General features: G+C 46.0%; 1 protein-coding gene across 1 annotated transcript in view; it reads left to right on the top strand.

Moving 5' to 3' along the window:
- The window catches only part of LOC145354586 (uncharacterized), a 155,608-nt gene that overhangs the window by 26,595 nt on the left and 109,217 nt on the right, over nt 1-19,796 (top strand). Inside the window, exon 3 of the mRNA XM_080206050.1 lies at nt 18,499-18,593. Coding sequence (XP_080062176.1) covers nt 18,499-18,593 — 95 coding nt within the window. The remainder of the gene's footprint in view (nt 1-18,498; nt 18,594-19,796) is intronic.

Raw genomic sequence — 19,796 nt, forward strand, 5'->3', positions numbered from 1 at the left:
ATTTCGATCACTCCACCATCGCAATCTCCAAAATTTTCTTCCTCTACCTCATCTAGCACTCGAGATTTTTCTACTCCTCATTTTAAAAAGGCTCCTTAAACCCTATCACACCTGTCCTGATTAGCTGCTAATATGTGGCTTTGTTCTAAATTCCCATAAAGTGTTCTAGAGATGTGCGAGCATATTATATAAATACAAGATACTGTCACTGCTAGGAAGTAAAGGAGGATTGATGACAGAAGACAGAGTGTGGTTGGAATTAGAAGTTAGAATCCTTACAGTGTGGAAGGAGGCCATTTGGCCCGTCAAACCTGCACCGACATCAATCACACCCAGGCCCATAGGGCAACATGTGGCCTAACCCTATGTATTTATGTATGTGCAGCACGGTGGCACAGTGGTTAGCACTGCTGCCTCATAGCACCAGGGACCTGGGTTCAATTCCTGACTCGGAGCACCGTCTGTATGGAGCTTGCACCTTCTCCCTGTGTCTGTGTGGGTTTCCTCCGGGTGCTCTCGTTTCCTCCCACAGTCTGAAAGACGTGCTGGTTAGGTGCATTGACCTGAACAGGCGCCGGAGTGTGGCGACTTTCACAGTAACTTCATCGCAGTGTTAATGTAAGCTTTACTTGTGACTAATAAATTAATAAACTACCCTGCTAATGCCCCTGACACTAAGGGGCAATTTACCATGGCCAATCCGCCTAAAATCTGCACACCTTTGGAGTGTGGGAAGAAACTGGAGCACCTGGCAGAAACCCCCACGGACACACAGGGAGAACGTCCGTGTGGAGGTTGCACAGTGACCTGAAGCCGGAATTGAACGTGGGTCCCTGGGGCTGTGGGGCAACAGTACTAACCACTGTGCCATCGTGCTGCCCCTAGGCGATTGTAGAGGGTTGTTTTTCAAACCAGAGGCCTGTGACCAGTGGTGTACCTCAGGGATCGCTGTTGGGTCCACTGTTATTTGTCATTTATATTCATGATTTGGATGAGAATTTAGTAGGCATGGGTTAGTAAGTTTGTGGATGACACCAAAATTGGTGGCATAGTGGGCAGTGAAGAAGGTTACATAGGATTGCAATGGGATCTTGATCAATTGGGCCAGTGGGCTGACAAATGGCAGATGGAGTTTAATTTAGATGAATGTGAGGTGATGCATTTTGGTAGATCGAATTGGGGAAGGACCCACTCAGTTAATGGTAGGCCATGGGGAGAGCTATAGAGCCAAGCGACCTAGGGCTACAGGTTCATAGCTCCTTGAAAGTGGAGTCACAGGAGGATAGGGTGGTGAAGAAGGCAATTGGCATGCTTGGTTTCATTGGTCAGAACATTGAATACAGGAGTGGGGACGTCTTGTTGAAGTTGTACAAGACATTGGTAAGGCCACACTTGGTATACTGTTAATAATTCTGATCACCCTATTATAGAAAGGGTATTATTAATCTTGAAAGAGTGCAGAAAAGATTTATTAGGATGCTCTCTGGACTTGATGGTTTGAGATATAAGGAGAGACTGGATAGACTGGTACTTTTTACCTTGGAGTGTAGGAGGATGAGGGGTGAATGTATAGAGGTCTATAAAATAATGAGGGGCATAGATAAGGTAGATAGTCAACATCTTTTCCCAAAGGCAGAGGAGTCTAATACTGGAGGGCATAGGTTTAAGATGGGAGGGGAGAGATACAAAAGATCCAGAAGGGCAATTTTTTCACACAGAGGGCAGTGAATGTCTGGAATGAGCTGCCAGAGGCAGTAGTAGAGGGTACAATGTTGTGTTTTAAGAAGCATTTAGACAGTTATATGGGTACGATGGGTATAAAGGGATATGGGCCAAATGTGGGCAATTGGAGCTAGCTTCATGGTAAACACTGGGCAGCATGGGCCTGTTTCCATGTTGTAAACCTCTATAACTCTATGATTCAGTTACTGGCTGTTTAAAAATTCATTCATGGGTTGTGGGTGTTACTGGGTAGGCCAGCATTTATTGGCCATCCCTAATTGCCCTAAGTGGTGGTGAGTGGTCTTCTTGAACACTGCAGTCCATGTGGTGTAGGTGCACCCATAGTGCTGACAGGGAAGGTGCTCCAGGATTTTGACTGGATGACAGTGGTGGAACGGTGACGTATTTCCAAGCCAGGATAGTACGCGATTTGGAGAGGAACCTCCAGGTCGTGGTGTTCCCAGGTGTCTGCTGCTCTTCTCCTTCTAGATGGTAGCGGTCATGAGTTTGGAAGGTGCTGTCTGAGGAGCTAAAAAAGTTTACTTATGTCGCAAATAAGGCTTACATTAACACTGCAATGAAGTTACTATGAAAATCCCCTAGTCACCGTACTCTGGTACCTGTTCGGGTACACTGAGGGAGAATTTAGCATAGCCAATGCACCTAACCAGCATGTCTTTCAGAGAAAACTGGAGCACCCGGAGGAAACCCACACAGATATGGGGAGAATGTGCAAACTCCACACAGACAGTGACCCAAGCTGGGAATCAAACCCGTGTCCCTGGCGCTGTGAGGCAGCAGTGCTAACCACTGTGCCACCGTACTGCCCCAGCTTTGGTAAGTTGCTGCAGTGCATCTTGTAGATGGCACACACGCGGCTGCCACTGTGAGTTGCCAGTGGAGGGATCGAATGTGGAAAGGGTAACAATCAAATGGGCTGCTTTGTCTTACATGGTGTTGAGATTCTTGAGTGTTGTTGGAGTTGCACTCATCCTGGCAAGACTAAGGGATCGCTGTCATACTGTGATGTTGAACATAATGTGATGTTGCAACTGGTAGTGTGTTTAAGTTTTGTTTTTTTTTTAAGGTTACTTATTAGTGTCACAAGTAGGCTTACATTCACACTGCAATGAAGTTACTGTGAAAATCTCTAATTACTAGGGGTGACAAGGCAGCACAGTGGTTGGCACTGCTGGCTTGGGTCACTGTCTGTGTGGAGTTTGCACATTCTCCCCATATCTGCATGGGTTTCCTCCAGGCGCTCCAGTTTCCTCTGAAAGACATGCTGGTTAGGTGCATTGGCCGTGCTAAATTCTCCCTCGGTGTACCCGAACAGGCGCCGGAGCGTGGCAACTAGGGGATTTTCGTTGTAACTTCATTGCAGTGTTGGATTCCCGACTTGGGTCACTGTCTGTGTGGAGTTTGCACGTTCTCCCCGTGTCTGCGTGGGTTTCCTCCGGGTGCTCCAGTCTGAAAGATGGGCTGGTTAGGGTCATTGACCCAAACAGGTGCTGGAATGTGGCGACTAGGGGAATTTCACAGTGAAGTCATTGCAATGTTAGTGCAAGCCTTGTGACTAATAAATGAAGTTTAAAATTTACACTCTGGCGCTTGTTTGGATACAAGGAGGGAGAAGTTTACACGGCCAATGCACCTAACCAGCATGGACGTGCAAATTGGTCATGTTGTAAATCTACTGTTAAATTTCTCCCAACCCTTCTGCCAGTCTTCACTGAAGATGAGTGTAGATGGTTCAGATTTCATCTCTTTTTTTTTTAATCGCAGCTGTTAATGGGATAGTTTATCAAATAGGGTGAAGAAAGAGCGAAGGAACGAGTGTTTCACTGCTGACAGCCTGGTTCTGACTGCTGAAAGACTGGCCAGTGAAGGAAACTAATCACGTGCTTTACAAAATACCGCGGAACTGCCAGTGGTTTCTGGAGCCGTGCCAATTCCTGAATGACCCAGTTACATTCCTGGGAAATGAAGAATTTTCAAAGTAGTTGGAATTTTTTGCAATAGCCTGACAGAGCAGCTGCCTGAGTTCTGTCAGCAAAATGTTAGCCTTTTATTTCCTGCCCCGAAGACTCAGAAGCCGTGCTGCTGTCCCACCTGACTCTCTCAAATCTGGCCTCAATCATACAATCCCTACAGTGAGCAAAGAGGCCATTCGGCCCTATCCCTGTAACCCCTCGTGCGGCACGGTGGCACAGTGGTTAGCACAGCTGCCTCACAGTGCCAGAGCCCTGGGTTCAGTTCCCAGCCTGGGTCACTGTCTGCGCAGAGTCTGTACTATGGTAAAGTCTTGTACTATGGTAATACAGTGTTGGACCTTATACAGGAAGGTATGGTGATACAGTGGTTAGCATGCGGCCTCACAGCGCCAGGGACCCGGGTTCAATTCCCAGCTTGGGCCACTGTCTGTGTGGGTTTTCTCTGGGTGCCCCGATTTCCTCCCACAGTCCAAAGACGTGTTGATTAGGTGTGTTGGCCGTGCTAAATTCTCCCTCAGTATATCCAAACAGGCACTGGAGTGTGGCGACGCGGGGATTTTCACAGTAACTTCATTGCAGTGTTAATGTAAGCCTACTTGTGATGGTAATAAATAATCTTAAAACACCCTGCTAATTTACCTTACTAATCCCCCTGACACTAAGGGGCAATTGAGCATGGCCAATCCACCTAAGCTGCACATCTTTGGACTGTTCATGGGCAGGAAACTGGGCCTGTGCTGTTTTTTGGGCCTGGCAGCAGGGGCCTGCTCCTTACATAGAAGTGTTTAAGTTGTGACCAAAGGAAAGGCTGCCCCACTCTATGGTGGCGAATGCCATGTCTCGAGGTGCCTTCCTCTAACGACAGCAGTCTTTAAGGGTCTGGCCTTGCGTCCAAATTTGGGCCTACCTCCACTACCGGTGTAAGTGAGGCATTGCCCGGTGGTGATAATGGTGTCCCTCAACACACACACACACACACACACACACACACACACACATTGGGAAGGCAAACCTACTTGGAGATGAATATAGCAGTGGCAGGCTGTGCATCAGTCAGTGTTCAACGTGACATTTCAACAGAGGGAGATACAAGAGGCAGCAGCAATGAGTTGGGACCATGGGACCTCTGGTTGGTGTGGCCTCATTTATACATAAGCTAAATGTCCACAAAGGTAACAGTTGCGTGTTATTATTGAACACCTGTTGGAGAAAGTACACACCAAGTTGATGCAGTGTACTGTCCTTTTCAGTGTCTGAGACTCGTGCTGCTTCTGTGTCCAACTTACAGTTGTAACTGAACCTATTGGCTGCTCGCCAGTGCTGACTCCAAAGTAAACCTCTCAGATTTGTTAATGCCAGCTAAGTGGTTTGTTGGGTCACTTTGGAGGGCGCTTCTCAGCCACACAAAGCCAGAGAAGAAATGGCGTTTAATTTGCGCTTTGTCTGATACAGGACAACCCAAAGCATCTCACAAACAATGGAGGGCTTAGTGGAAGTGCATTGTAGATACTGTAGGAAATGTGGCATCCAACTGGTAGACAGCAAGCTCCCATATATAGCAGAGGTTAGCACAGTGGTAAGCACTGCTGCCTCACAGTACCAGGGACCCGGGTTCGATTCCCGGCATGGGTCACTGTCCGTGTGGAGTCTGCACATTCTCCCCGTGTCTGCGTGGGTTTCCTCCGGGTGCTCCGGTTTCCTCCCACAGTCTGAAAGATGTGCTGTTAGATGCATTGGCCAAGGTAAATTCTCCCTACTTGTACCCGAGTAGGCACCAGAGTGTGGCGGCTAGGGGAATTTCACAGTGACTTCATTGCAGTGTTAATGTAAGCCTACTTGTGACGAATAAATAAACTTTAACTTCACCCTTATTGTTGGAACCACTTCTCAGAGTGCCGCTGAGTAACAAGTACTACAGGTTTCTGTCAGAACTTTCAATGGAATGAGTGTCTCAGGCTCCAAAATATAATGTATAACAAATAGATTGAAGTGGATTTGAATAGACTTAGAGCATATAAACCCAGGCTGGCTCTTCACTGAGGGAGTGGTGCACTGTCGGGGATGAACTTTAGAAGAAATTAAACCGAGACTCCATCTACCCTCAGGCATGAATGGTCCATTAGTTTAATGACAAGCTGCAGACTTCATCCTAGTGCCTTGGTCAATATTTAACCTACAAACAATATCGCAAAAAACATCTAAGGTTTATTTATTATTGCCCGTGGGAGCAAATGAGAGCATCCAGAGGAAACCCACTCGGACATGGGGAGAACGTGCAGACTCTGCACAGACAGTCACCCAAGTCGGGAATTGGACCCGGGTCCCTGGCGCTGTGAGGCAGCAGCGCTAACCACCATGCCACCCACTATCACAGTGTGAGACTCTGCCAAATAACTGTCAACTGGTTCACCCAGAATCTGTTCAGGAAGCAGCTCTAGTCTGATCTATGAAGCACTCCAGCCCTATACCATGGTGGGTGGACTACACTCCCCTCTCTCTGGGTCAGAAAGTTGTGGTTTCTATTCTCATCCCATTCACATGAGCAGCAAATGCAGGCTGATATGGCTCACACTGCAGTGTTGAATGTGCTGTTTGTTGGATGAGATGTCAAACCGAGGCCCCACCAGCACACACACACACACACACACACACACACACACACACAGACACAGACACACACTCACACACACACACACACACACACACACACACACACACACACACACACACACACACCCTGGAACTATTACAGAGAAGGGCAGGAGAGTTTCCCCCAGTAACTGCTGAGTAACAAGTACTACGGGTTATATTACTTAACCCTCAATTAATCTCAATGAATCAGATTATCTCACCATCATCATCTTATAGCTCATGGGACACAATGAAAATAGCTGCCACATTACTTCCACAATGACGTTTCACAGATATTCAATAAGCTGTAAGATACTTTTGGGAAATTGTGAAAGGTGCTACAGAAATGCAAGCTCGTTCTTTCACTCCTTGAGCATTCTCTGTCTCAGTCTTCCTGCGTCTTTCTCCCTTGTTCTCTGCGCCTCTACCTTGCTTTCTCTGCACTGCTCCCTTTCTTTCTCTGCATCTGTCTTCCTCTATGATTCTCTGTCTCTTTCTCTGCATCTCTCTTTCTCTTTCTGTCTATCTGTCCCCCCTTTTCTCTGCATCTCTCTCTTTCTCTGCATCTCACCTTCTCTTTCTCTGCATCTCACCCTCTCTTTCTCTGCATCTCACCCTCTCTTTCTCTGCATCTCACCCTCTCTTTCTCTGCATCTCACCCTCTCTTTCTCTGCATCTCACCCTCTCTTTCTCTGCATCTCACCCTCTCTTTCTCTGCATCTCACCCTCTCTTTCTCTGCATCTCACCCTCTCTTTCTCTGCATCTCACCCTCTCTTTCTCTGCATCTCACCCTCTCTTTCTCTGCATCTCACCCTCTCTTTCTCTGCATCTCACCCTCTCTTTCTCTGCATCTCACCCTCTCTTTCTCTGCATCTCACCCTCTCTTTCTCTGCATCTCACCCTCTCTTTCTCTGCATCTCACCTTCTCTTTCTCTGCATCTCACCTTCTCTTTCTCTGCATCTCTTTCTGTGTCTCTCTCTCTTTCTTTCTCTGCATCTCTCCCTCTCTTTCACTGTGCGTCTCTATCCCTCTCTTACTCTACATCTCTCAAAACCAAGCATGCTGTTCTTTGTAGCTTTCAGTGTGTGTTTGTTTAAGAATGACTTTTTCCTTGAGATTAATAACAGAAGGATTAGTCGTAATGCTTGGTTGAATATTTTTGCTTGCATGTTTCAAGTTTGGACTCGTAAAGGATGTAATAAATTACTATGACTAAGCTGTGAGGAATTTATAGAAACAAGTGGATCAAATAACATCGTAGCCTGCCAAACAGTATTACAGCTTGATCAGATTACTGGCTACAGAAACATTGATTCCTATCATTTAAAAAAAAGTAGGAGCATTGGAGTAGGCCGCACAGCCCCCTTGGGCCTGCTCTGTGCAATCACATCCTGACTGATTGTCTAACTCCATTTTTCTGACCCTATATCCCTTGACTTCCTTCATGTCCCAAAATCTATCAATCTCATCCTTGAATATATTCAATGGCTGAACCTCCACGGTGTCTCTGTGGTAGAGAATGCCAAAGACTCATCATCTACTGAGGAAATTCCTCCTCATCTCAGCCCTAAATAGACAATCCCTGATCCTGTGACCCTTAGTTCTTCATTTCCCAACCAGGAGGAAACAGTCTCTCAGCATCTACCCTGTCCATAACGCCATAAGATATAGGAGCACAATTAGGCCATTCAGCCCATTGAGTCTGCTCCACCATTCAATCATGGCTGATATGATTTTCATCCCCATTCTCTTGCCTTCTCTCATAAGCCTTGATCGCCTTATTGGTCAAGAACCTATCTATCTCTGTCTTGAAGACACTCAATGACCTGGCCGCCTCTGTGGCAATGAGTTCCGCAGATTCCCCACCCTCTGGTTAAACAAATTCCTCCTCATCTCAGTTTTAAAGGAGCATCTCTTCACTCTAATATTGTGCCCCTGAGTTCTAGTCTCTCTCACTAGTGGAAACACCCTCTCCACGTCCACTCTGTCTAGGCCTCTCAGTATTCTGTAAGTTTCAATTAGATCCCCCCTTCATCCTCCCAAGCTTTGTGGAGTATAGACCCAGATTCCTCTACCGCTCCTCGTATGACAAACCCTTCATTCCTGGGGTCATTCTTGTCAACCTCCTCTGGACCCCTCCAAAGCCAGCACATCCTCCTTTAGATATGAGGCCCAGAACTGCTCACAATACTCCAAATGGGGTCTGACCAGAGCCTTATACAGCCTCAGCAGTACATCCCTGCTCTTCTATTCTAGCTCTCTCAACATGAATGCGAACATTGCATTTGCCTTCCTAACTGCCGACTGAACCTGCACATTAACCTTAAGAGAATCTTGAACAATGATTCCCAAGCCCCTTTGTGTTTCTGACTTCCTAAGCCCTCAAAATCCTTAAGAGCTTTATGTTTCAATGAGATCACCTCCCCTTTCTAAAGTACAAAAGAAAATAGGCCCAATCTAATCATTATGGGAAATAATTGAATCAGCAAGTGACTGCAGGCCAGTAACTGAACTGAGAATTCATGTATAGAATAACATTGAAAGTACAGCACAGGCCATTCAGCCAAACTGGGTGATGCTAGCCTTCATTCTTTACCATCTTGCTCATGTCAGTCTTATCGATATATCCTTCTGTTTCTTTCTCTTTCACGTGCTTGCCCAGCATCTCCGTAAATGTACCCATGCTGTTCACCTCAACTGCTCTTTGTGGTAATGAGTTCCACATTCTAACTGGGTAAAGACATAGAACATAGGACCCTACAGTGCAGAAACGAGCCCTTAGGCCCATCTGCACCAACCACAATCCCACCCATGCCCTATCCCCATATCCCTACACATTTACCCCCTAATCCCTCTAACCTACGCATCCCAGGACACTAAGGGGCAATTTTAGCATGGGCAATCAACCTAACCCGCACATCTTTGGACTGTGGGAGGAAACCGGAGCACCCAGAGGAAACCCACGCAGACACGAGGAGAATGTGCAAACTCCACACAGATAGTGACCCGAGCCGGGAATCGAACCCAGGTCCCTGGAGCTGTGAAGCAGCAGTGCTAACCACTGTGCTACCGTGCCACCCAACATCTCTCCGAATTCTCCTGAATAGACTTGAAGAGGGCTTGGGCAGATTGGTGGAACGGGCCGATAACATGGCAAATGGAATGGAATGTAATGCAGGGGATTTTCACAATCACTTCATTGCAGTGTTAATGTGTTAATTGTGACACTAATAACTGAAAGAGTGTAAAGTGACATCTTGGAAGGAAGAATGAAGAAAGAATCTATAAATTAAGGGGTACAATGCTAACTCGGATGCATGAGCAGAGACCCGGGGGTATATGTTAACAAATCATTGAAATGACAGGGCAGGATGAGAAAGTGGTTCATAAGATATAGGAGCAGAATAAGACCATTTGGCCCATCAAGTCTGCTCCGCCATTTGATCATGGCTGATACGCTCCTCATAGCCATTTTACCCCCTTCTTCCCATAACCTTTTAACCCATTACCAATTAAAAATCTAACTCCTCAAATTTATTCACTTTGGTGTAGCGAATTCTCCTCAACTCTGTTTTAAATTTACTACCCCGTATCCTAAGACCATAACCTCTCATCCTAGAATGCCCCACAAGGGGAAGCATTCACTCCATATCTACTTTATCCGTACCTTTCATCATCTTGTAAACCTCAATTTGTTCTCCCCTCATTCTTCTCAATTCCAGAGAATACAGACCTAAACTGTTCAATCTTTCTTCATGTGCCAAACCCCTCACATTTTCCACACACCTGACGAAGGAACAGTGTTTCCGAAAGCTTGTGGGATTACTATCAAATAAACTGGTTGGACTTTAACCTGGTGTTGTGAGACTTCTTACTGTCTATACAAGAAAGCCAGATACGATCTAAGGAGATCCATCAAAGATGCCAAAAGACTCTACCGGACCAAGCTAGAGTCCCAGGCTCGCCACACTGACTATGGCAAGATCTGCAAGACGTAACAGGCTACAAGATGAAGGCACGTGAAATCACCGGCACCAACACACCCGTCCCTGATGAGCTCAGTGCATTCTATGCCCGTTTTGAGTGAGTGTTCAGTGAGAACATGCCCTCCACACTGGAGGCCCTGTGTATCTGAGGTCACCACTGCAGATGCCAGAACAGCTTTCTCTAACGTCAACCCACGGAAAGCGACTGTTATGTCTCTCCTCGCACTGTAATACCTCAGCTAAATGACATGCAGTGAATGCTTTTGCCCTGTTTTTTGTGCCGTTATCTATTCACACTTGAACTTCCAATGAACCGTGAATGTCCCAGTTGTCTCTTCACACTTAAATGATTTTCAATTGAGTTTACATTAGCATCCTGTACAAAGGCATACATATGGACAAGCTACTTGGAAAGGTATTTTTTGTTAGTGCTTTGAATAGTTTGGCATTTGGTAGCTCTCTGGCTAGACTTTGGTGGTTGAAATAATTGATTGCTCTGATATCAGAGACAAAGAGTTATCTACAGAATGATAAACCTAACTAAAACCCGTGGTACAATAAATAGAAATTTATATGAAAATAGGGGGCGATCGTACCAAAACAATTTTGTCAATAGAGAAAACGGGAGAGAATTGTGCCCATTTTTGTGAGGCTCATTGAGGGAAAAAAATGAGGCAAAATGTGATACTCAGCAGTGGAGGAGTGGGTGGAGCCTATTCCCGCTAGGAAGCCGGCTGCTGAGCTGTGGGGGCGCTATTGTGCATGCGCCGTGATTTCACAGTGCACTGTGTACAAGTGTACATACAGCTCTGGGAGATCTGTCACTATCCCCTACCCCTCCGTACATCGCAACCCCCTCCGCCTCCCCTCCACCCCCCCCCCCCCCCCCAACCACCACCACCACGGATTGCAGCCTCCCCTCTGGCTGATTGCTGGCCTATTCCAAATGCAGACCGTGTGTGATCCTCCACCGAGGAAGTCGTTAAGGCAAGTGAGCCCAGGCAAATGCATCCAGGATTCACTAATTAGATTAAAATAAGCTCATAAATATTTAAATGGTACTGGCAAAACGGGCCTGGTAACATCGTGAGAGGCAAGAATCCGGTTTTTCGGCTCTCACCCAATCTTACCGGCTCACCATGCTGATTGACTGGTGTGAGGAGCCGGTAAGATTGCCCACGTTTTTTAAAAAAGAGAGTGGGAGTTGCATGCGTGTAAGGCATGCCCCACCTTCACGTCAAAGTGCTTCAGGTCCTGTGGATTACTTGCAAAGTACAGTGACAACTTTTCAGGCAAGCATACTGGACACAGCAAGATCCCATAAAGCTGCTGAGTGATAAGTTTTTGTTTCTAAAGTTTGGGAGGGCTCCAAATTTCCCAGCAGAAATTGTTAGCTATTTGCTGTAGCTTTCCGTTCTTGTTTGGATAGCGATTGACCCAAATCAGCCTGCTCCCTTCCAGTTCCTACATCAACAGGAGTCACTAAATGGCACGTTAATAGAGTAGAATCATTGAATCTCTGTAGTGCTGAAGGAGGTCATTGGGCCCATTGGGTCTGCATAGACTCTGTGGCAGAGCATCCTACCCAGGCCCTACCCACGTATTTGTAGAAGGGAATGAACAAACTGAGTCTTCTGAGATCGTATAACACTTCAATAAAAATGGCTTTATTTCAATATGCTTAAGGGAGGGCAGAACTTGTGGCTGTAACTACAGCTTGCTTCCGAGCTAATCTGCTAATCATCAGTTCTTACATATTCAAATACTTTTTTGTGTTACAAAGTGCTACATTTTGATTAGGTCATCATATTGTTACTTTGAATTGGTTACAGTTCTGTTTTTGATCAAATTATATGGTTCCATTGTCTTGGGTGCTTCAGCTTTATTCACTTTATGGACATCATTTGTCCACTCGTTCACAATATCAAAGCTTTGTGTTTGTCAAGCTGATTTTGATAGGTTGCTAATTGTCCCATCTCCTGAATATTTTATTAAGTTTTCGGAGGCATAATGGTTCCTCTGGATTTTTTGGAGCCTTGATAATTGATATCAATTCTCATGTGGTCATTATAACCTTGGAGTGATACCACCTGGGATGTGACTGTTCTAGTGCCGTCTGAGATGTAGTTATTTGTATTTTGTCCTGTCTGCCTGCAATGAATGTGGATAGGATCATTGAGGTTTACAGCTTGGAAACAGGCCCAATTTGTCCATGCTGCCCTTTTTTTTAAACCCCTAAACTAATCCCAATTGCCGCATTTGGCCTATATCCCTCTATACCCATTGTATCCATGTAACTATCGAAATGCTTTTTAAAAGACAAAATTGTACCCGCCTCTATTACTACCTCTGGCAACTTGTTCCAGACACTCACCACCCTCTGTGTGGAAAAATTGCCCCTCTGGACACTTTAGTATCTCTCCCCTTTACCTTAAACCTCTACCCTCTAGTTTTAGACTCCCCTACCTTTGGGAAAAGATATTGACTATCTAGCTGATCTGTGCCCCTCATTATTTTATAGTCCTCTATAAGATCACCCCTCAGTCTCCAGAGAAAAAAGTCCCAGTCTATCCAGCCTCTCCTTACAACTTAATCCATCAAATCCTGGTAACGTCCTAGTAAATCTTTTTTGCACTCTTTCTAATTTAATAAAATCCTTTCTACAATAGGGTGACCAGAATTGCACACAGTATTCCAAATGTGGCCTTACCAATGTCTTGTACAACTTCAACAAGACATTCCAACTTCTGTATTCAATGTTCTGACCGATGAAATCAAGCACACCTTCTTCACCACTCTGTCCGTCTGCGACTCCACTTTCAAGGAGCCATGAACATGTACCCGTAGATCTCTTTGTCCTGTAACTCTCCCCAGTGCCCTACCATTAATTGAGTAAGTCCTGCCCTGGTTCGATCAACCAAAATGCATCACCTCACAGTTGTCTAAATTAAACTCCATCTGCCATTTGTCAGCCCATTGGCCCAATTGATCAAGATCCCATTGCAATTGGAGGTAATTTTCTTCACTGTCCACTATGCCACCAATCTTAGTGTCATCTACAAACTTACTAACCTACTAATGCTGCAAAGCTGTCTATAGTATTAGTAGGTTAGTAGTGATGTCCATAAAGTGATTAAAGCTGAAGCACCCGAGACAATGGAACCATATAATCTGATTAAAACAGAACTGTAACCAATTCAAAGTAACAATATGATGACCTAATCAAAATGTAGCACTTTGTAACAAAAAAGTTTAACCCTTTCCATAGCTTCCTCTTCTACTGAAGCCCACGCTCCCTTGGTTTTGCCCTACTACACATATATCCCGCTAATTCCACACATCATTGGACACTAAGGGACAACCTAGCATGGTCAAGCCAACAAATCTGCATGTTTTTTGACTGTGATTTTTGGGAGAAAACCAGAGCATGCGGAAACTTGAGAGAACATACAAACTCCACACAAGAGGGCGGGATTTTCTGACTACGCTTGTCCCAAGATTGGAAAATCCTGCCCGAGATCAATTGACCGTTGCGTGGTCTGCCTCCCGCCTGCTACAATTGCTGTGGTGGGTGGGACAGGAAAGTTCCGCCCAGACAGGCACCCAAGGCTGGAATTGAACCCAGGTCCCTGGTGCTGTGAGGCAGCAGCACTAACCCCTGTGCCACCGTGCTGCCTGTAAATACTGGACATATAATACACGCACATATGCTATCAAGTGACTCCTACTAGATGTGTCAGGTTCCTGTACATACACACGCTGGACCCAGGCTCAGGTAGAACAACAAACTTTATCGAGACCAAAGCAAAACACGACAGATATTGGAATTCTGAAATAAGAACAGATGTTGGAAATACTCAGGCAGCATCTAGTGGGAGAGAAATAGAGATGTTTCAGATCTGTGACCTTTCATCAGAACCCTATAGGAGTGTTAAAAAACAAAATTTGTCATTGACACATATGAAGTGTTTTTGTGGCTGGTGGCCAGAGAGGTGAGTTTTAAGAAATGTCTTAAAAAAGAGAGAAGTGGGAGGCACGGTGGCACAGTGGTTAGCACTACTGCCTCACAGCACTAGGGACCCAGGTTTAATTCCAGTCTCGGGGTCACTGTCTGGGTGGAGTTTGCACATTCTCCCCGTGTCTGTGTGGGTTTCTTCTGGGTGCTCTGGCTTCCTCCCACAGTCCAAAGTTGTTCAGGTTAGGTTGATTGGCCATGCTAAATTGACCCTAGATCAGGGTGATTAGCAGGGTAAATAAGGGTTATGGGAATAGGGCCTGGGTGGGATTGTGGTCAGTACAGACTCGGTGGGCTGAATGGCCTCCTCCTGCACTGTAGGGATTCTAAGACTCTAGGTTTAGGAAGGAAAATCCAGAGCTTTAGACCTTGGTAACATAGCTTTTAATGATGGAGTGAAGTTGGGAATGGTGAGGAGGCCAGAAATACACCCACACACCAGGGATACAGCACAAGTACATGTTTTACTCACTAACTCATACTGTTATTCCAGCTAATCTGAAGCCAGCTTGTTCCCCACACTTCTGCTTTATTGGAATGGGCCAGCTCCAACACAGCTTATATATTGGATGGGTCTCTGCTGGCCTGTTTTGGCAGACTGTCACTCCACATTTAGCCACAGGATTTTGTCCTGCTGATTTAAACAAAAAAGGCATATATTTTCATGCCAGGACTAAAATGTTGGCAGATAAACAGTGAAGGTAAAACTGCCTCCCGCCAAATCTTGACTGATGCTTGGAATAAACTCGTATCACTGAATTAAACATTACATTAATTCCAACTTTGTTCTAGCCCGAGTTGCTAAAATTATCAGCCGGTCAATGGTTTAGTTGTTTTAAATGAAGAGTGGTCGATTTTTCTTTCCGTTCTTGATCTCTTTCCCTCCTGTGGGTTTACATTCTCTTGTGGGAGTGGAAACATTGAGCGTTAAGATGTCACTGTGATACAGTCAAGCCAAATTGTAATGACGTGCACACATACAATATAATGATTTGGTTCTTTTTTGGATCTAGACCTGTTTTAATGGTTGTTTTGCCACCCTCCCCCAGCCCCAGTCTACCCGCGCCTCCAGTTGTCGAGTCTTAATGGCACAGAAGGAGGCTATTCTGCCCATTGAATCCATGCCAGCTCTCTGTAGAACAATAACAGTCTGGTCTGTTCCATTCACCCCACTTGGTCCCTGTAGTCCTACAAGTTAGTTGCCCTCAAATCTCCATCCGATTTCATTGATTGTCTTCCACTTACTCCTTCTAGGCCATGGGTTCCAGGTAATTACCGTTCTCTGTATAAATTAAGCTCTTCCTCCCATCCCACCCATATGTTTCTTCCTCAAAACCTGAAACCCGATTAACTTATGAGAACTTTGGGGTGGCACCGTGGTTAGCACTGCCGCCTCTCAGCACCAGGGACCCAGGTCCGATTCTGGCCTCAGATGACTTTGACGTAGAGTTTGCACATTCTCCCCATGTCTGCGTGGGTTTCCTCCGGGTGCTCCAGATTCCTCCCTCAGCCCAAAGATGTGTGGGTTAGGTGGATCGGCTGTGCTAACTTGTCCTTTAGTGTCATGGGATTAGCAGGGTAAATGTGTGGGGTTATGGGAATAGAGCCTTGGTGGGTTTGTGGTCGGTGCAGGCTCAGTGGGCTGAATGGCCTTTTTCTACACTGTAGGGATTCTGTGATGACCAGCTTTTTGTCTTTCGTTGATTGGATCTGGGTTCAGCATAATTTTCCTGCTTTTGGAAACAACCCCTCTATTAGCAAAACATAACCTATGCTTTGCTAACTATTCTCTCTCTTGATGCCTTGCCACTATACCCTGAGCTAGCTCTGAGTTTTGTCTGTCTGATGGCAGCCCATTGAGTCACCGGGCAGTGGACTGCTACTGTTAGATACTTTGTTAACCGTTTGTTGTGAGGCAGTGTCTCCAGGACTATTGGTACGTTAGTTAAGGTACTCTGACATGGGTATATTATAGAAATGTGTGACATGTTATTGCGGGTGATCTTACTGGTGAGTTGGTAAGATTGTGAGAAAGGTGAAACACTGGCATCGCGCCTGGTTTCTCGCCTGTCGCAATGATACCAGCACTGCATTGCCAACATGATCAGCCTTGCGATCGAGAAGACCGCGAAACTGATTAATATTATTAGTGAGCCTGGGATGGAATTGGCCAGGTTCACTTGTCTTCATGACCTTGCTGGTGAAGATCCCTAGTGGCATATAGTCACCAGTAATGGGGACCAGATGCGATAGTCTTGCAGTGGGAATGGGGGCCATCAAAGCACCTGGGTGGTGAGTGGCATTGTGGGGGGGGCGGGCAATGCCCCTTGAGCAGTGTCAGTCTGAGACCCTAGCAGTGCCAGCCTGACACCCTGACACTGCCCTCCAGGCACCCTGGAGCTGCCAGCCTAGTATCCTGGCACTGCCTGCCAGGCATCCTGCAACTGCCAGCCTGGTACCCTGGCACTTTCCACTGGGAACCAAGCAATGCCAATGGGGTGGGGTCTAAAGAGCTTCAGTCTGAAAGGGAGGTTGTGCAAGGGGTGCTAGCACCCTGCAATCAGGGATTGCGTGGTGGCGATCGAATGGGGGGGTGAACTGGAGAAGGTGATCAGTTGGGATAGGATGGCAGGATTGGGGGTGGGGGTGGGGATGCAATAAAGGAGTGGGAGGAGCAATAATTGTGTACACTTTACACAGAGTACTGGGAGGTCACACGCATGTGCAATAGTGCCCTCTAACCACCAGGAACCGGCTTTTTGGCAAGAATAGACCCTCCGTCCACTCCCTCTACTGGCGTGAATCATACTTTGCCTCTTTTGCAACATCGTGGGCCGAAGGGCCTGTTCTGCGCTGTAATGTTCTATGTTCTATGTTCTTTCTGTCTCTAAGTGCATAAGATTTGAATTTTTATCTCATCGAAAATATTGGGTGAGATTCTCTCCCCATTTCACGCTCATTTGGCGCTTGGAATTTTTTTTGCTAAGATCAACCAATTGTGTCTCACCAACTCACTTGGCTGTGTAAAGCTAAATCATACCGTCTTGGTGCTCTTTAATAATGACAACATTTTGGATCTGTGAATGATAGGCTTGCATTTATATAGCACCATTCATGATTTTAGGATGTCTCAAAGCTCTTGACAGTCTTTGAAGTGTTTTAATTTGCTGTGCAGGAAGTGTGTCAGCCAAATAGTATCCAGCTATTTCCGCAATCCGCAATGTTATATTTTCAGTGATATTGTTTGAAGGACAAATGTTGACCAGGACATCTCCTTTGCCCTACGTTAAAATTGTTATGCACTTTTCCACCATTGAGAAAGGGTACGTGAGGCCAGTGTTTAAAGTCCCTTTCCAAATGATGTTGTCTCTGACTGTGCAGCACTCCATCAATATTGCTGTGGTTCTTCAATCTAAATGGAGTCATGAGATCCCTACAGTGCAGAAAGAGCCATTCAGCCCATCAGGTCTGCACTGACTCTCCAGAAAAATGCATCTTAACCAGTCTCACACCCCTGTCCTATCCCTGTAACCCCACGCATTTACCATGGCCAGTCCCACCTAACCTGCACATCTTTGGATACTAAGGGGCAATTTAGCATGGCTAATCTACCTAACCTGCACATCTTTGGATACTAAGGGGCAATTTGGCATGGCTAATCTACCTAACCTGCACATCTTTGGATACTAAGGGGCAATTTGGCATGGCTAATTAACTTAACCTGCACATCTTTGAATACTAGGGGGAATTTAGCATGGCTAACCCACTGAACCTGCGCAGCTTTGGACTGTGGGAGGAAACTGGAGCACCCGGAGGAAACCCACACAGACATGGGGAGAACATGCAAACACCACACAATCGCCTGAGGCTGGAATTGAACCTGGGTCCCTGGCGCTATGAGGCAGCAGTGCTAACCACTGTGCCAATATGTTGCCTTTGTGGAGTGGGCCTTGAACCCACAACTACCATTTTAGGATGTGCCAGTGATACCAGCTAAATCATGGCGGAGACCGTGTTAAATATGGATTGCTTTTGAAATATAAAACTCATAATATCTTTGTCAGATTGATTTCTCCACCACTGCATACTGGATTTCTTTTTTTCTTAGCCATTCCTTCACTAAATTTTCTGTCCTCTTGATTTTTCAGATAACTTTGAGAAGATGGATGAAAGTGCCATGGAATGTGGTGAAACTCCTCAAATGAATGGAGAAAGGAATCAAATCAAACTCTCCTCCATACAGGTGACAACTAGCAGTGTGAAACTTGAGAACGTCTATTTGATGGGATTTTCTGTCAAAGAATAGGGTGGCACAGTGGTTAGCACTGCGGCCTCACGGTGCCAGGGATGCTGGTTAAATTCCCAGCTTGGGTCGCTGTCTGTTTGGGGTTTGCACATTCTCCCCGTGTCTGCGTGGATCTCCTCCGGGTGCTCCAGTTTCCTCCCACAGTCCAAAGGTATATGGATTAGATGGATTGGTCATGCTAAATCCCCCCTTTGTGTCGGGGGGACTAGCTAGGGTAAATGCATGGGATTTTGGGGATAGGGCCCGGGTGGGATTGTGGTCAGCGCAGACCCGATGGGCTGAATGGCCTCCTTCCGCATTGTAAGGATTCGATGATTGCACGATATGGGGTTGGCAGAGCTGTGGGCCTGATGGGGGCGGAAGTAGGGTTAGCTCCTGGAGTGGGCTTGAGGGGAGGTTGCAGTGAGTAGAGGTAGAGTAAGGGAAGTTGGACCATGACTCAAGTCTGCCATCGAGACCTCCCTCGGCCGCTGAGTGCGTACAGAGGAAGATGTCCAGTTTCCATTGGATGACCCAGGCAGTTTATGGAATCTGACTTGGTCTCGAATAACGCTGAGGGTGAAATATTTCATCCATTGCAAATGATCGTGAGAAAAGAACACTTGCTTTTTCAGTCAATTAAATCCTTTTGAAGTGTAGTTGCTTTTATAGTGCAAGAACGACAGTAGCCAATTAACGCAGAGCAAGCTCCCACAAACAGCAATGTGATAATGATGAGATCGCCTGCTTTAATGACATTGATTGAGGGATGAATATTGGCCAGGGCACTGGGAAAAACTCTCCTGTCCATCTTTGAAATAGTGTCTTTGGATCTTTCACATTTACTTGTGGGCAAACGGGATCTCCACTTAAACTCTGACTTGAAAGACTTAGCCTGAACAAAGTCAATACTCAGCTTTCCCCTTCACATATCGATTTGTGATGTCGTGTCCCTTTGATGAAAACACAGTAATGAATGTAGTCAGAAAATCCTGGTTTGCGTGATGGATTGGGCTTTATTCACGACCCTTTGTAGTTCCTCGCGGTCTTGGACAGAGCAGGAGCCCATACCAAGCTGTGATACCACCAGAAAGGATGCTTTCTATGGTGCACCTCCAGAAGTTAGTGAGAGTCGTAGCTGACATGCCAAATTTCCTTAGT

Source organism: Carcharhinus amblyrhynchos, chromosome 17 (assembly GCF_965287045.1).
Source record: "Carcharhinus amblyrhynchos chromosome 17, sCarAmb.v2.hapA, whole genome shotgun sequence".
Classification (NCBI taxonomy): Eukaryota; Metazoa; Chordata; class Chondrichthyes; order Carcharhiniformes; family Carcharhinidae; genus Carcharhinus; species Carcharhinus amblyrhynchos.